The sequence below is a fragment of the Ochotona curzoniae genome, unplaced genomic scaffold (genome assembly GCF_017591425.1).
Source record: "Ochotona curzoniae isolate NIBS_2020 unplaced genomic scaffold, NIBS_Ocur_1.0 patch58, whole genome shotgun sequence".
Classification (NCBI taxonomy): Eukaryota; Metazoa; Chordata; class Mammalia; order Lagomorpha; family Ochotonidae; genus Ochotona; species Ochotona curzoniae.
This window is the reverse complement of record NW_024467037.1, coordinates 300965-319322: the sequence shown is the minus strand read 5'-3', so window position 1 is coordinate 319322 and position 18358 is coordinate 300965. Positions and strand designations below refer to the sequence as shown.

Below are 18358 nucleotides of genomic sequence, written 5' to 3'. Positions count from 1 at the left end.
GATGTTATTAGTAACCTAACCCATTCTGACCAGTTAGTTGCAGACCTCACCTGCTCTGCAAATTCTTTGTTTTCATGTGAGCAGAACTTGTATTGTCTTTCTTGTGTAGTCTATAAATAGTAGCCAGTTCCAACTCTTCTTTGATATTCTTTCTCACTGTGAGTGGACAATCATGAGCCAGCTGAGACATTACAAGGACAACAGAAAAAGAAAAGGGCTGACTGCCTAGTTGCTGTCACTGTCATGTGTCTTTTCTCATGTGTTTTCCAAGACCTTTTCCTTCTTTTTGATATCTTTATCACACATTCATGACATATATGAGAGTATTTAGTGTTAGGAAATTTTTATGATAATAATTAAGTACTCAATTCCTAATTTGGTAAACAGTAGACGATCAAACAATACATTTCTGTATTGGTAACCTATACAGCCCTTTTGTTGGAGTGCTAGCTCTCCTTTAAAGCCAAATGATAAAACAATTTATTTGTTACTTCAGATCTTACAGGCAAAACAAAATATAGTAAAAAAAAAAAAAAGCTAATGAATCAAAGCATACTCTTATTTTTTTAAAAAAGGATTTTACTATATGGAACATTTTTTTTTTCTGCCTGAGGGTAAGCGGCATAAAAATATTTCAACTCAAGAGTCCTAGAATCCTGGGTTGGTATTATGACAACCCCTAATTATGGAAAATATTTAGCAGGATAACAAAAACCAGTCTTAGGAATGTGGAGATTTATGTACAGCAAGCTCGGATAAAGAGATAAAAGGGGGCTTGACCAAGCAAGCAAAGAATATGGCTTTTGGAGTGGGTTTATGAATGTATCTTTAGAATGGCCCCTCACCACAAAGAAAGACCAGCTAAAGTAGTCTTCAGAATAACCTCCTGGGAGATCTTCACCTCCGAAGATCGCCCTCCCACGCAAATTTTCCACCTCGCAGTAGAGAATTAAACCCAGACTTCCGATCATGGCGCCACAGACCTCACCTTCTTCCCTCTCCCCCAGCAAAATCCCACCCAAGTTGGCGGATCCCGCAGGGCTCCCCTCCCCTATCCTGGTTGCTTGGAGACAGACCAGACTTGCAAATGGCAAAAAAAAAAAAAAAAAAAAAGAAAGAAAAAAAAAAAGAAAAAAAGAAAAAAACCCCACGCGTACGCAGGAGATCCTAGAAAGCGGCAATAGCGACCGAACCTGCTCTGTGTTGGGGATGCGAAGAAGACCCTAGGTCACTCTCTCCCTCAATTTCCCTTTCCCAGGTCCTAAGAGGCCCCTCATGCCCCGGCCTTTGTGGGTAAAGGCTCTCCTTGGAGAAGTGGAAACCACGTCGCACACACGCACACACACAGACGTGCACACACGCAGGGCGGGCTCTATCCTTCTCAGGGAGTGTTCTTCCTGGCCTCGCTTCCTTGAGAAAATCAACTACCCCCAGTCGGCTGAGAGGGGCTCTGAGTCTGGATGCTTAAGGTTGCAGGACGCCCTGCAGTGCACGCCTAAGGGTGGCTATCCCAATTCCGGCTTTTGTTAGTGAGGGGAGCTCAGAGGAGGCCAAGGTCTCAGGTTCTGGGAACGACGGGTCCAACCGGATGCTTTGGCCAACGGAGAGGGAGGGTCCGGCCCCAGAAAGCAGGGGTGTGTGTTGTGTGTGTGTGTGTGTGTGTGTGTGTGTGTGTGTGTGGTGGGGGGCGGATATCTCTGCCAGGCTTCCCCTCCAAGAGTCTCCGCGAGACACCTCAGCTGGGCTAAAATCACGGGGATCGGAGAGTCTGGCTGAATGCTCGGACAAAAGAGGAGGTCGCCTTCTCTTACACATACACCCCGAGCCATGTATTCACGCAGGGACGGGATGCGCGTACGTGTGCGTGAGGGTAAAAGGCCGCGGCTGTCCGGCGGCTCGCCAGCCCCACCCTGCCCTGGGCGGCTGCAGGGAGGACAGCCACGCCGCGCCAGGGCCTCCCAGCGCTCCGCCAGCCCCGGGCGAGGGGCGGGGCAGGGCGGGGCGGCGAGCGCGCACGCGCAGTGTGGGCCCCGTCGCGCCGCCGCCCGCGCTGCACCACAGGCCGGAGACAGACAGGCCGGGAAGAGCCGGAGACTGAGGCGGCGGCGGCGGCGGCGGCGGAGGCGGGGCGACTCCGGTGACCGGGAGTGCCGCAGACGGGCAGCTGCGGCGACTCCCCCCTTTGTGTCTGGTCCGCTTGGAGCCACCGGGAGTGCTTCCCGGAGGGGTGCCGCGGGTGTCTAGCCGCCTCGCTCGCTCACCCCTCCACCCCGGCCACCGACATCCACCCTCCCGCCGCCCCCCGCCCTCGGCCCGCGACGCCCGAGCTCCGCCCGGAGCCCAGAGCTGCGGGGAAAGCGAGGCGGCGGTGGCGGCGGCGGCGGCGGCGTCGTCGTCCCCGGGAAGGGGCGGGGGGGTCGTGATTCGCTCGCCGGAGCCATTGACGGGAGAAGACGAGGCTTTCATGCTGGAACTGACCTCAGGCAAGCTCGAGCTTCTGGAATAAAAGCGAACGGGAGAGGCGCGCACGCAGGAGGGCTGCAGAGGGGCCGCCTCCCGCACCTCCCCTCCGCGAGCCGTCTCGGGGCGCCCCGGCCCTCCCTGCCCCGTCTGCCCACTCGTCTCGTCCCCTCCCCCGCTCCCCGGCGCCCCTCGGCCCGGGCCTGCCCGACCCTCCCACGACTGCTGGGTCCAAGGCGTGAAGGCTGTGTGGGAGCTGGTTCGTGGAAGCAGGCACCCTTTCCCATCCAGTGGACGGAGAGGATTTGCTCGCGGAATCCGAGTGAGGGAAGCACCGAAGCGAAACTTTCAAAAGGGACTCCTGCCCTCCGGGAGCCGCGGGCGATGCGACTCGGGCCGCCGGCCGCCGCCTCCGCCCGCCGAGCGTCGCCCTTCCCGGCTGTCCAGAACTTGTTCTGATCGGCGGCGCTCCCCTTCCTCCCCCCGCCGCCTTCGGATCCCCGCGCCCCACCTCTCTGCACCTTGGATATGTTTGCTCCCAAACCTGGATATTTTTTTGATATCGTGAAACTACGAGGGAAGTAACTGCGGGGCTTTCTTGTCGGCTGCCTGCTTCTCTCTGTCCTCCCCACCCCCACCCCCCACGGACATGCCTTCGGTTTGGGGAGCGCACGCACCGGGTCCTAGGCGATCGAGCACCCCCCAGGCTTCGGGGAGCCGAGGGAAGCGAATCGCTGCCGCGGAATGAAAGCTCTGCCCGTCCGTCCTCTCCTCTGCCATTCGTCCTTTGAGACTGCATTGTGATCGGGGGCGGGTGCCGGAGCCGTCCGACGACGGGGGAGACCAGCCGAGCCCCCCACGCCCGTCTTGCCTACTCGCCTGCCTGCCTGCGCTCGGCCGAGCCCGGGATGCCTCCCTCGCGGCCGCGGCCCCTGCGGGTGCCCTGGCTGCTGGGGGCCGTCCTGCTGGTCAGCACCGCGGCCGGTGAGTAGTGGCGGTGGCGCGGCCACTTCCCCTGCCGCCTGGCGAGGGACGGAGCGCGCGGAGGCCGAGGCCTGCGCTGCTCGCCCTCCGTCCCCGCGCGCGTGGGGGCTGGAGCGGCGTGGGTGGGGGGCACCCCGGAGGACCCCCGCGCGCCTTTCCCACTCCTGCCGGGGAAATCACCTTGGGGTTGTGTGTGTGTGTGTGTGTGTGTGTGTGTGTGTGTAATTTGCAACCCACTCCCATATTCCCCCCAAGCCGGCCGTGGGGAGAGAAAAAGGGACATATTGGGTGTGGTATCTTGACATTTTTAGCTGTGAGGTAATGCCAGAATTAAAAATAATGTTTTAATCAGCAGTGAACGGCGTCTATTATGAGATCTTTGGAGCAGAGCTTGTATTTTTTTTTTTTAATATAAAGAAACAGTTTTGGTTTACAGCGAAAGGAAATCAACTGTCTCTCGAATCTTATTTTTAGATTTAGATCGCTCTTGGGTAATCCATGTTACTCTCATTATTCAGAAACGTGACTCAATGCCTAGAATAAATGTTGAGGACGCCAGAATAATAGAGATTCTTGATATATTGTATAACACTGTTTATTATGATCACCAGGATTATTTTGTTGCCAAGTATTTTAGCGGTCACACAGCCATCTGAACGCTCACATGTGCTATGCTTCGGGAGTTACTCTTGGGCATACAAGTGTTGTGATAACTTCACTATTAGTCACCTGGCATCGGTTGGCTTTCCTGTCATTGCGAAAACTTTGACCTGACACGGGGCTTCTAGGAGACTTGAGAGTGCCTTGCACTGTGGCTCATCCTGAAGGGAAATGGTACCGTGCTTTCCTCTAGATGTTTTCTTGTTAGTTCCCAGACACCTGAGGACAGAAAACCCTCATGATCCGTTTGCAGTTACTTTCTGAGGAGCCTTTGGTGATTGATTTTTAGGAATTTTCAGGAGCGAACTCTCCTTACACTTCTTAAATGTGCTCTAGGGTGGCCAAATGGAGTATGCACTTCAACATAAGAGAAGGGCCAGATGATGGCTTCTCCATGACTTTTGTTTTCTTCTTGTGAATAATTTTCACGTTCAGTAAGTTTCTCATTGCTGTGATAACACAGAATGTACTTAATTCCATTTATAAGTCTGCACTGGGAAAATACTAAAAAAAACAACTGAAGTTTTCCTTTTGTTCTTTTGATATTATTAATATCTTATTAAGTAATACCTACTGTTTATGATAAATCTATATAGTTGCTCTAAAATGATTTGAACTTTTGAATGAAATGTATTTTGAAAGTGACATTTTAGTATATATTCTTAAATCATTACAATTCCTTTAGGAACAAAAACGAATGTGTTTATTCCCCTAAGTTTGTATTACATTAGCTCTTCAAAATTTTCTAGCCTTATGCCATGTTGCTGTATTGTGAAATACAACCAGTGAAAAAGGCCTTAAGCTTAGCAGCCCTTTCTTAGCAGAAATCTCAGAATGTTTTTGTTCTTTGTTTTTGACCTTTTTAGAGCATATATTTCCATTTATAGTGAAATGCTTATCATTTTGAGGTCAGAACTACAAAGAAGACAAAAGAACTAATGATTTTTGAATAAATTATTTCTATTTGACAGATATCCTTAGAATAATGTCCCTTGAAAGGAATAGATGAAAAGAATCATTGCTTAAAAGTGGTTTCCTTGTTTGTTTAGTGTTACATAGCATCTGAAATCTAAATTTCAGGATTGTAACTACAATACTAATTGATAATTTTATTGAATGCAAGTTATGTACCAACAACAAAATATTTGAATAACTTTCGATATATTTTCTCTCTTGATCATTGTGATGGTTCTGTGCTGAGGGTTCTTGTTTTACAAGAGGGAGGTTAAAGTACAGAGAACTTAAATAATCACACGCCGAATTTTGGAGCTAGGATTATAGTCTGCACCCTTGCCTAGTGTATTAATGATAACAACAGCACAGAGACAGCAACAGACAACTTTTCACTGTAATTGGGAACTTGAGATGGAAATGCCTTCGCCAGACCAGCCTTTAAAAACAAGCATGGGTACTTAGTGGATATTGGTACAGCACTTGTTATGCAAATATCATAATTTGGAATGCGTAAAAAACTTTGTTTAATGTGGGAGTGGCTAATGCAGTCTCATTTGGTGATAGGTGACTAGAAAGGACCTGTGTAGATGTACAGTACTTTTTGATGGAGTGATGTAACCAGACAGGTGCAAATTGAGCGACCGAACAAGAAAAAAACAGTACTGGAAGACTGAATGATGCTAAATCCCACTGTGGAGTCATGGATAAATCATGTCTTTTGATTCTTTTCCATTAACTCTGGATTCCTTCATTCTAAAAAGAGTTGATAGGCAGATTCTTAAAACTCATGAGAAAAGAGACGTGCTGGTTTGGCTGATAGGTGAGTTCTTAATTTTTGTAATAGAGTAAGCACAAATATTTAAACATTAACATTTATAATGCATTTGAAATAATCTACTTGTTGGAGTTTCAGTTTTACAGGTATCTCTTTCAAAACAACATTGTCCATGAAGGGAGATTCATTTGTTTAGTTAGTGCTCTTGAGCAGTTAGGGAACATTGTTGAATAACTACAAATTTAGTCATTTTCACCTTTTTTTTTTTTTAAAGATTTATTTAGAGAGAAGATCATTCATCTGCTTGCTCACTTCCCACATGGCCACAACGGCCGGAACTGAGCCCACCAGGAACCAGGCGCTTCTTCCAGGTCTCCCAAGTGTGTGCAGGGTCCTAAGGCTCTGGGTGGTGCTCAACTGCTTTCCCAGGCCACAAGAAGGGAGTTGGATGGGAAGCAGAGCCGTGAATTGGCACCCATATGGGATCCTGGTGTCTGCAAGGTGAGGACATTAGCTGCTAGGCTGCCATGCAGAGCCCAAAGATCAATTTTTTTGAAAATATTTTTTTAAAGACTTTTTATTTGAAAGAAAGAGTTACTGATAGAGAAGGAGAGGCAAAAAGAGAGTGAGGTAGGGAAGGAGGCAAGAAGGGAAGGAGGGCACGAGAGAGGCTGGGGAGAGAGCAGTTCCCCCTGCTGGTTTACTCCCCAGATGGCTTTAACAGCTACTGCTGGATCAATCTGAAGCCAGGAACTAGGAGCTTCATCTGGGTCTGCCATATAAGTGCAGGGTTCCAAGGCTTTGGGCTAGCTTCCACTGTCTTCCCAGGCCATTAGCAGGGAGCTAAATGGGAAATGGACCAACTGGAACTTGAACAAGCACCAACAGAAGGATATGGCACCACAGGTGGAAATTTAGCCTGGTACAACATGGTATCAGATCCTTAATATTTATTTGTTTGAAAGGCAGAGTTAGAGAGAAGGGGACAGAGAGAAAGAGGGAGAGAGATACTTCTTTATTTTTTTTAAAGATTCATTTATTTTTTAGAGATGTTTCATTTTTTTATTGAAAAGGCAGACTTACAGCGAGAAGGAAAGACACAGAGAAAGATCTTCCATCTATATGTTCACTCCCCAAGTGGCCACCATGGCCAGAGGTGAGCTGATCCAAAGGCCAGGAGCCCGGAGTTTCTTCCAGGTCTCCCATGTGGTTGCAGGATCCCAAGGCTTTGGGTCATCCTCTACTGCTTTCTCAGGCCATCAGCAGAGAGCTGGATATGAAATGGAGCAGCCAGGACATGAACTGGCACCTATATAGGATCCTAGCACATGCAAGGTGAGGATTTAGCCACTAGGCTACTGTGTCAGACTCTTTTTTTCTTGATGATTTATTATTTTTATTGGTAAAGCAGATCAGCTTTATGGAAGAAGGAACCACAAAAATCTTCTGTCCGCTGGTTCACTCCACAAATAGCAATAATGGCCAAAGCTGAGCTGATCAGAAGCCAGGAGCCAGAAACTTTTTCCAGGTCTTACATGAGGGTACAGAGTCCCAAGGCTTTGGGCCATCCTCGACTGCTTTCTCAGGCCCCAATTAGGGAGCTGGATGGGAAGTGGAGTGAACTGCCACTCATACAGGATACTGGCACGTTCAAGTTGAGCATTTTAGCCAGTGAGCCATTGCGCTAGGCCCAAGAGATCTCTTCTGTCTGCTGGTTTACTCCCCAAATGACTACCGTGGCTGAAGCTGGGCTGATCTGAAGCTATGGGCTAATGTGGTTTATCATAACAGCAGCCCCAAATGATTTTCTAAAAAATTATTTTATTTAAAATCTAGAGAAGAGCGGAGATCTCCCATCTGCTAATTTTTACCCAAAGATTCACATTGGTGAAGGTTGGGCCAGGCATAAACTGGGAGCTGGAAGACCATTTTATGAGTATCAGGGACCCAACCACTTGATTCATGAGCTTTTGCCTTCTCGGGTGCATATCAGCAGGAAGCTGGAATTTAGAGTGGAGTGAGGACTTTAATCCACTCTGATAATGGGCTGTAGGTGTTCCAAGCCATGTCTTAACTTCAAGGCCAAAGCCCACCCTTAAAGACCAACATTTTAACAGTGAAAAAGAAGAAAGTGAATATTGATCTCTGATGTATAAAATCAAATGGTGAAAGGTAATGAGTGAAGTCAATAAATAATTGGTCATCCTTTTGATTTTCATATCTACTCAGAAATAACCTTGCTATTGAATATTAGTTTTATATTTGTCTAGGCCCCTTTGCTGATAAAGAGGGTAGGATTTATACCTTTAGTTGTTTTGTGATGGGTTATATTCCAATCTATATAGGTGTGTAGGTGTTTAAAACATACCTACTGAGTGAATAATAAAAAGAACTTGTAGCCAGGAAATATTCTAGGATTGCTTACTGCCTCAAATGACGTGCTGGTAACTTAATCTTTCTGTGTCCAATTTCTTCAACTGTAATGTGCTTTAAGTGGTGTAATGGGAAGACATCGTCCGTAAGTTAAGGAATCCTGGATTCTGTGTAATTTTGCACTTGATCTTAGCCAAAAGGCCGAGAAGCGATGGGTTCTATGTAATTCTGGACACATAGGTTAGTTAACATAGTTTTGTCAGGTCTAATAATATGAGTTTGGACTAGGTCATATTCGAAATGTGCAGATTTAACAAGTTAGTTTTTCGAAGAGTGGAGTTACCAAGAAAGAAGAGCGAGAGAGTGAGAGAGAGAGAGAGAAGGAGAGAGAGAGAGAGAGAAAAGAGATTTTCTATTCACTCATCTGAAGCCAGCGGCCTAGAGCTTCTTTTAGGTCTCCCATTTGGGTGCAGGGTACAAGTGTTTGCCGTTTTTTTTTTTTTTTGTTACTTTGCCAGGTGCACTAGCAGGGAGTTTGATGGGAAGTGCCAGCAGCTTGGACTCAAACTGTCATCCATATTGGGTACTGGCACCTCAGATAGATGCTCAGTGTATTATGCCATGACACTAGTTCCCAAGTTTCTTATTAGAAATAGGTAAATTTTACTTTAGCAGATTTTGATGAGAATTTGTTGGTAAAGTATAGAAGTATGTTAGTGCTAAACTAATTTAGACTAGATAATGTTTTGGCTTTAATAATACATTAATATTATGTGGAGCCCTCCAGATACACATTGCATATATTAAATTTTAATCTACCAAAGAAAAATTGTATTTTAGTTTGACCAATACCTGCTAGAAAAGAATAAATATGAATGATATCATACTAAGAATTCATGACTCCTGTCATTTTGTAACATTTAGCATATTACCAAGCTGCCTTCTCCTAATTTAATGGTCTAGTCTTTTTAAAAAAGATTTGTTTATTTTACTTGAAAGAATTAGAGAGAGGGAGAAATAGAAGCTTCCATCTGCTGATTTATTCCTGGAATTGCCACAGTGGCTAGAAGCTGGGCAGGTCTGAGGTCAAGAACCATGAGCTTCTTCTGGATCTCCCACCTGGGTACTGGGCTATCCTCTGCTGCTTTCTTAGGCCATAACCTGCAGGCTGGGTCAGAAGTGGAGTAACTGGGACTTGAACTGATGTCCATATGGGCTACCAGTGTCGTAGGGAGAGGATTGGCCTGTTTTGCCACTGCACCAGCTCTAAGTGGTCTAGACTTAAGTTCTTTCCAGAAACAGTGAAGATCCCTATGGAATTTTGAGTGCAATAATAGACTTAAAGCTTTTTCTTAACTTTTTTTTTTTTTTTTTTAAGAAAAGATCTATTTATTTTTATTGGAAAGTCAGATATACAGAGAGGAGGAGAGACAGAGAGGAACATCTTCTGTCTGTTGACTCACTCCCCAAGCAGCTGAAACGGCCAGAGCTGAGCCGATCTGATCCGAAGCCAGGAGTCTTGAGTCCCTTCTGGGTCTCCCATGCAGGTTTTGGGTCCCAAGGCTCTGGGCCATTCTCCACTGCTTTCCCTGGGCCACAAGCAGGGAGCTGAATGGGAAGTGGAGCTGAATGGGAAGCAGCGCTGCCGGGATACGAACTGGCACCCATATGGGATCTTGGCGCATGCAAGGTGAGGACTTTAGCTGCCAAGCTACTTTGCTGGGCCCTTTTGTTTTTTAGTTGAATATGGCAGCCAAGACAATTGCATTGCAAGAGTACATATAATTTATGCAAATGGTGTAGAAATAAGTCTATAATAAAAACATTTTACCATTTATAAACATCAGAACTAAAAGGCTATGTTATCTGTTGCATGTTCTTTACTTTGAACTTAATACAGTTAAGTGCTTGGCAAGAGTGTTTCAGCTTTTAGACAGTTGCTAATCAAACATACTCAGGTGAGAGTAGTTAGAAAGATAGTGGGAACTTTAAAAGAGTACTATAACATGTGGAAGGAGAACTGGACTGTCCAGTCAGAAACATTTATTAGGTCTTTAAAAAAATTATTTGAAGAAATTAGAGAATCTTTTATTCACTGGTTCACTCCCCAAGTGGCTACTAATGCCATGGCTGAACCAAGTGGAAACCGGGAGCCAGGAGCTTCATCCACTTGAGTTCAGGGTCTTTAATATCTAAGTCATTTCCTGCTACTTTCCCAAGCTGTTAGCCAGGAGCTGGATGCAAGTGGAACAGCTGGGACACATGGAATGCTGGTATCGCGGTTGACAGTTTTACCTCCTGAACCACACTAACTACTGTCAGTTGTACTTCTTTTGTGTTAGGTTCCTTTGTGAGCGTTTGTAGAGTGGCCGTCCTTCCTCTCCACTCTCTACCCCTCCCCCAACCCTCATCTTAAGCTGTAAGCTTGAAACAGAAGCTATATCTCATACTGTAGGGTAGTTATTTTGCAAACTTTTAGCATTATTTTGTTTTCTGCCACACGATGAGAGATTCCTGTAGGTATTCTGCAACTCAGAAAGATAATTCTGTTTTCTTGATCATTTCCCTGTTAGTATTCTTGAAAGAGTAGTATTTATTCACCTATTTCGAGTTTCTTGGTTGCTCCTGGTTAGCAGGTCAGTCTCTTTTTGACCTTCTTTCTTTTGACTTTTCTACTGAATGTGGCGGTTGCAGTCACCCCTTTTTTGAGACTTTCATTTTCTAACTTTAGAAGACCAAATTTCCCTGCTTTTATATTTCTCCATCCTCTCTTCTCCCTAAATAGTTTAATTTTTCCTAAGGTTGTCCTGAATATGCTTTTCTTCCTGTTATTCTCTGTTGATTTTCTTTTATTGCTACTTATCTTCCAGGAAATTATTCGTGAAAGTAGAGAAGTCAGACAGACAACCAGGATTGGAAGCTGGGCAATCTATGTTCCTATTAGCTGTTTACTTTGATCAGGTTACCTGTTTTGGCTTCAGTATCCTTATTTGTAAAATGAAGGGATTGGGCTGGATGACATTTAAGCACTTGTACTCAAACAATATTTTTGCTTGTCATATGAGAAAAGCCAGTGGTAATACTTACGTACTAGGAAATGTGTGTAGCTTTTTGAATGATATACTTGGTGAGTGCTTTGAAATTAAGGAAAAATATCTGGTATCCTGAAATTGTAAAAGTGCTGTTTTGGAAGGAGTAAAAAAATTTTTTTTGCAAATATGTTTTTTATCTTGAGTATATATGCTCAGTTGCTTTGATAAAAATATAAAGAAGGGCTCTTTAGGTTATACTTAAATAAAATAATAATAATAATATCAACCAAATGCAAACAATGCTTTTGAAATAGAACTCTAGAATTTTAGAGTTGATGAACTAAAAAATGGATTTTTAATAATTAGAAATTCAGGGCCCAGTGGCTAAAATCCTTGCCTTGAACGCGCCTGGATCCCATATGGGCACCGGTTCTAATCCCGGCAGCTCCACTTCCCATCCAGCTCCCTGCTTGTGGCCTGGAAAAGCAGTCAAGGACGGCCCAATGCTTTGGGACCCTGCACCCGTGTGGGAGACCCAGAAGAGGTTCTTGGTTCCTGGCTTTGGATCGGCACAGCACTGGCCGTTGTGATCACTTGGGGAGTGAATTATCCGACGGAGGGTCATCCTCTCTGTCTCCTCCTCTCTGTATATATGATTTTGTAATAAAAATAAATAATAAAAAAGTATGAATAAAAAAAATTCAGTTAGGAAGACTAGACTTCTTTACAATCTTAATAATGTTAAGGTGAATTTCAGTTCAGTCTTTGACCAGTTATGTTTTCTAAATCAGTAGAATATAAATAATAACATTTTAACTTAAGTTTTTTAAAGAAAAATATTGAAATGTAATTCATGTATCATATAGTTCACACATTAGAAGTATGCAATGCACTGTTTTGGTATGTTACATTATTAACTTTGTAATACTTAAAAATATTTGTTCATTTACTTGAAAGAAGAGATACAAAGAGATGGGGCAGAGAAAGAGAGAAAAGTCTTCCATCTGCTAGTTAGAGCCACTGACATTCCAGCTGGCACCCATTTGGAGTGCCAGTGTTGCAGGTGATTGCTGAAGCCACTGTGCCACAATATTTAACCTACTACTCTGTGTATTATTAACTTTTAAAAATTATAATCACATGTGAAGCTTTACCATTTTAAATATCCTCAAGTGGTCAACTCAGTGGCACCAGTTACATTTACTGTGTGGTGCACCCATGAAAAAAACCTGTTGGTCACCTCCCTAAGGGAAACTGTGTAGCCATGAAGCCGACTACCTATTCCCTCCTCCTCCTCGGGACATGGCTGGCAGGTGGCCTCTGATCTGCTCTCAGATTTCATACTTTTGTCTACTAAGTATCTTATCATGTAGAATCGTGTAATATGTGTCCTTTTGTAACAGGCTCTCATTTTGTTTAATGTTTTCAAGGTTGTACTGTAGCAGCTATCAGAATGTCAGTACTTTTTAAGGCTAAATACTATTTGATTATTTGTATATACTATAATATATATAGACTCTCTGTCCTTCTAATTTAATATATGTGCTGCCAAAGTGAGCACCATATATTTATATATACTCTTGAATTGTTTCCACATTTGGGTGTTGTGAATGGTGTTCTTGTGTTGCAAGGAGCAGTGTATCCTGCTGTAACAGTCTTGGCACCTCTAATTTCTTCATATTCTCACCAGCACTTGTTATTTTAAATTCTTTGTTTTAGATTCATTTGTTTTTATTGGATGTCAGATATACAGAGAGGAGGAGAGACAGGAAGATGTTTCATCCGCTGGTTCCCTCCCCAGGTGGCTGCAATGGCTGGAGCTGGGTTGATCCCAAGCCAGGAGCCAGGAGCTTCTTCCAGGTCTCCCACACAGGTGGAGGGTTCCAAGGCTTTGGGCTGTCCTCGACTGCTCTCCCTGGCTACAAGCAGGGAACTGGATAGGAAGCAGGGCTCCTGGGATTAGAACTGGTGTCCATATGGGATCCTGGTGTGTGCAAGGTGAGGACTTTAGCTGCTAGGCCACTGCGCTGGGCCCTATTTTTAAATTTTTAAACAGGGGTTATTTATTTATTTGAAAGCAGAGTGATAAAGAAAGAGGGAGAGAGAGAGAAACACCTCTGATTTTCGGGTTTATTGCCTAAATCCGTGAAACAGTAAGGCTGGACCAGACTGAAGCTTAGGAACCCTGAGCTCCAACTAGGTGTCCCACCTGGATGGCAGGAATTCAAGCACTTGGGTCATTATTTGCTGCCTCCATGCACCTTAGAAGGAAGCTGGATCTGAAACGTGAGTAGCCAAGACTGAAAAAAGAAACTCTGGTGTGAGATAATGGCATACCAAGTGGTGACTTGACTTGTTCTGCTGTAACAGCTTTTATTTTATCTTATTTAAAACATTCTTATTCTGGCTATTATAATGTCTATAAAGTGGTATTTCATTTGTGTGTGTGTATGTTTAAAGGTTTATGTCTGAGCCTGGCACAGTAGCCTAGTGGTTAAAGTCCTTGCCTTGCATACAGAGGGATCCCATGAGGGCGCCGGTTCATATCCCAGTTGCTCCATTTTCATCTAGCTCCCTGCTTGTGGCCTGGGAAAGCAGTGGAAGCTGGCCCAAAACCTCGGGACCCTGCACTCCCATGGGATACCCGGAAGAAGCTCCTGGCTTCTGGCTTCGGATTGGCTCAGCTCCTGTCATTGCTGCCACTTGGAGGAATGAATTAGTGGATGGAAAATCTTTCTGCCTCTCCTTCTCTCTGTAAATCTGCCTTTCTGATAAAAATAAGTCTGGAGCTTCATCTGCGTCTCCCACATGGATGCAGAGCCAAAGCGCTTCAGTCATCATTTGTTGCGTCCCATGGTGCATTAGCAGGAAGCTGGAGCAGAAGCAGTGTAGTAGGGACTGAAACTAGCACTCAGATAGGCGATGTGAGCATTCCAGAGAGTGGCTTAACCTGTTATGCCATAATGTACATTCCAAGAATTTCACCCTAGGGAATTATATTCTGGGTATCAACTGCCTTTGAGATTTTTCTAATGTTTTCTTTTATTTTGTAGAGTTCCTTTCACTTTGCTGATATTATTATTATGTTGAAGGATAGAGAGAGGAGGGGCAGCAAGTAGAGACAGATACATAGAGAGATTTTCCATCTCTGCTTCACTCCCCAAGTGATCACAATGGCCGGAGATGGGCTAACCTGAAGCCAGGCACCAGCAGCTTCTTCTGAGTTTTCTGTATGGGTTGAGGGGCCCAAGCAGTTGGGACATCTTTCTGCTTTCCCCGGGTTGTTGTAAGGGAGCTGAATTGGAAGTGGAGGATCTGAGACACAAACCTGTGGTCATATAGGGTGCCAACATGATGGAGAGAGCTTGCTATGTAACAGCATCGGTCCCTATATTATTATTGTTTTATTAAAATATTTGTTTATTTAAATGGCAGGATGACAGAAACAAAGATCTTTTGTTTGCTGGTTCACTACACAAATGGTAGTTACAGCTGGTGGTGGGCCAGGCCAAATACAAGGTAAAGAAACTCTTGACTGGGAACTTGAAAAAAGTGGAAATTATTCAAATCTCAAACTTTTGATCAAAAAACTGATGGTGGAGCACAGCAAATATATTTTAAGAAGCCCTCTAGGTGATTCTGACAGGAGCTAAAACATGAGAAATATGGATATATATGGTTAATGTGCAGTTCTCATTCTTTCTTCGAGAGGAAGAGAAAGAGATTAAGATCAAGGTCCTCTCCATCAGCTCACTTCCCAAATGCCTTTCCCGACTGGAGCTAGGAACCTAGTCCTGGGTCTCCCACACAGGTGTCAGGTACCCAACTTCCTAAGCTGTTCATTACCTGCTACCTCCCAGCAGGCACATGACCAGTAAGCTGGTATTGAGGACAAATGTGGCACTGAAATATAGCCACTCTGATATGAATGTGGGTTTTCTAACTGGCATCCTAACCACTAGGCCACATAGCCATCCAAAGCCTATAACCTGGATATTGTTATTGCAGTCATATTTAGGCATTTTTTTCAACAAAGGTGTGCTAGGTTTGCTTTCTCCTGTTAAGGAATGATACGGTTTTTTTAGGCCTTGTAGTGTTGGGATATATGACTTAAAAGATTACTCAGTTGATTGTAATAACTAATTTGTTGAAACCAAACCGTTGTTTTGGTGCTTATGAAATGTTAAAACTGTGCATCCCATTTTGGGGTTGCTAGGATAGCTCAAGTAATTTAAACCATTTATTTGAATTCTCCTATTGAATTTCTTATTGCAACTCACCTTATGTAAAAAATATAAAATGTATTTTTGTGTGTATACTAGAGCAGAGACAGAAGTATTTTCTGAAAAGATTTATTTATTTATTTTTTAAAGATTTGTAAAGTCAGATAGACAGAGAGGAGGAAAGACAGAGAGGAAGTTCCTCCGTCTGATTCATCCCCCAGGTGACTGCAATGGCTGGTGCTGTGCCAATCCGAACCCAGGAGCCCAGATCCTCTTTTGGGTCTCCTGTGTAGGCGCAGGGTCCCATTGGGCCGTCCTTGACTGCTTTCCCAGGTCACAAGCAATGAGCTGGATGGGAAGTGGAGCTGACGGGTCTAGAACTGGAGTCCACATGGGATCCTGGTGCGTTCAAGGTGGGGACTTAAGCTGCTAGGCCAACGTGCCAGGCCCGAGACGGAAGTATTTTGAAGATACACAATTTTTTCTGTATTGGAACTTTGGCGGATAAGATACCCCTAAATTACTGCTACCTAGACCAGACTGTATTTTCAGCATATGTTCATCATCTTTAAATCCTAACTTGAAGTACATTTTTTGACAATTAAGAAATTTGCTAGCATTGGTACACTGGGGAATGGAAATTGAAAACTGGATTGCAGCAGACGTAGACTTCAAAGTCCCTTTAACATCTTTTAAATGTTGGGTTGTCTGAAGCTGGCAGCCAGGAGCTGCTTCTGGGTCTCCCAAGTCCAGAGCCCTGTGACTTGAGCTTTCCTGTACTGCTTTCCCAGGCCATCAGAAGTGGAGCAGCGAGGACTCAGACCAGCTGCCCCATGGGATGTGGTGCTGCAGGCAGAGGGCTATCCTTTGTGCTACTATGCTGGCCCCTCTTACTTTAAATACTTTGAATTCCAAGATACTCTCCTGTCTCAGTTTTCTTCCTACTTTCTATCTCCCTTAATAGTTCCTTTTTATATTCCTGACCTTAAACATTTTGTTGTTCCTGGAGTCTGTCCTTTGAAGTTTTCTTTATATACACTCGTTCCCTTGGTGAGTTCTTAGTCTTGTGATTTTAAATAGTGTCTAGAGGCTGACAAGGTTAAAATTTATTTCTGTCCCAAACCATTTTTTTTAAACCATGCTGTATTTAGTCAACAGTGCATCCACTACCTCTGCTTGGATATTTCACATTCACGTGTTACCAACAGAACTCCTGAGTTGGCTCTGCAGGCATGTCCCTTTCATCAGTTCAGCTAATAGTGGTTTTGTCCTCTTTTCTTCCTGTTCACATTCGCACTGATAGTGAAAACTTGGCACAACCTGTATCTAGCATCTGTTTCTTACAATCTCCATCTCTGCTGCCTTACTGTAAAGGCCATAATTTTTTTCTAACTTGTCATTTTTCTTTAGACAGTATTTTTGCTTTATTGCAGTTTCACCATAGTTGCCTGAATAACTTTTTTTTTTTTTTTAAAAAAGGTTTATTTATTTTTATTGCAAATTCATATATAAGGAGAGGAGGAGAGACAGAGAGGAAGATCCTCCGTCTGATGATTCACTCCCCAGGTGACCGCAGTGGTCAGTGCTGTGCTGATCAGGAGCCAGGAGCCTCCTCCAGATCTCCCATATGGGTGCAGCGTCCCAAGGCTTTGAGATGTACTCTACTGCTTTCCAAGGTTACAAGCAGGGAGCTGGATGGGAAGTGGAGCCACCGGGATTAGAATTGGTGCCCTTATGGGATCCAGGCGCTTTTGAGGACTTTAGCCACTAGGCTACCGTGCCGGGCCCCTATCTGTAAATTCTTAATTGAAACAAATTAATGAATCTTTTTAAAGTTAATGTCTTTTTTAAAATTTTTTTTTAAAGATTTATTTTTATTATTTTCTCATTGGAAAGGCGGATATACAGAGAGGAGAGACAGAGAGGAAGATCTTCCATCCGATGATTCACTCCCCAAGTGAGCACAACGGCCGATACTATGCCAATCCGAAGCCAGGAGCCTCTTCTGGGTCTCCCACTTGGGTGCAGGGTCCCAAAGCTTTGGGCTGTGGGATCCCGGGCGTGCAAGGCGAGGACCTTAACCACTTGCGCCACCGCTCCGGGCCCAAAGTTAATGTCTTTTTTAAAGACTTATTTTTTTATATTGGAAAGTCAGGCATACAGAAAAGGAGAGACGAAGATCTGTCCGCTGATTCACTCCCCAAGCGGCCATAATGGCTGGAGCTGTGCTGATCCGAAGCTGGGAGCCTGGATTCTCTTCCAGGTCTCCCAGATGGGTGCAGGGTCCCAAAGCAGTCCTCGACTGCTTTCCCAGGCCACAATCAGGGAGCTGGATGGGAAGCGGGGCTGCCGGGATTACAACCAGCGCCTATATTGGATTCCTGCACATACAAGGTAAAGACTTTACTCACTGAGCTAATGTGCTGGGCCCCCTGAATAACTCTTCAACATAAGTCAAATTGTGACATTTCTTTGCTTGGAGTGTCCCTGTCCATCTTACTCAGAATAATGGCCATAGTCACTTAAGATATCCCAGCTACATGTGCTAAACTCTGCATAGCTCAACTTTCATTTCACATTTACCTTTATAAATAAATTAAAATTCAGAAAATGAAGTAGGTTACTTTTAAGATACTTTATTGTATATAGTATATTGGTGACAATATATTTGGGGGAAAAAGGAGAGAAGTTGCATGATTATTTTTTGAGACCTTGGTATATCCACCAAGTGTATTATCTCATTGTTTTTTTCCCTTCTATTTTCTGGTACAATTCTATAGGCTTTGGGATTTCGCTTGCCCTCTCCCCAAATTCCCTTCCCCCAACTGATTTCCTTCGTATTATTACAATAGTATAGTCCCTCATAAGCAGTCATAAGTCCATCAGTATGTTGTCTA

General features: G+C 44.2%; 1 protein-coding gene across 1 annotated transcript in view; it reads left to right on the top strand.

Moving 5' to 3' along the window:
* The first annotated feature begins 3343 nt into the window (after positions 1–3343).
* The window catches only part of LOC121168118 (bone morphogenetic protein receptor type-2-like), a 111899-nt gene continuing 96884 nt past the window's right edge, over positions 3344–18358 (top strand). Inside the window, exon 1 of the mRNA XM_040997908.1 lies at positions 3344–3444. Coding sequence (XP_040853842.1) covers positions 3369–3444 — 76 coding nt within the window. The 5' untranslated portion in view covers positions 3344–3368. The remainder of the gene's footprint in view (positions 3445–18358) is intronic.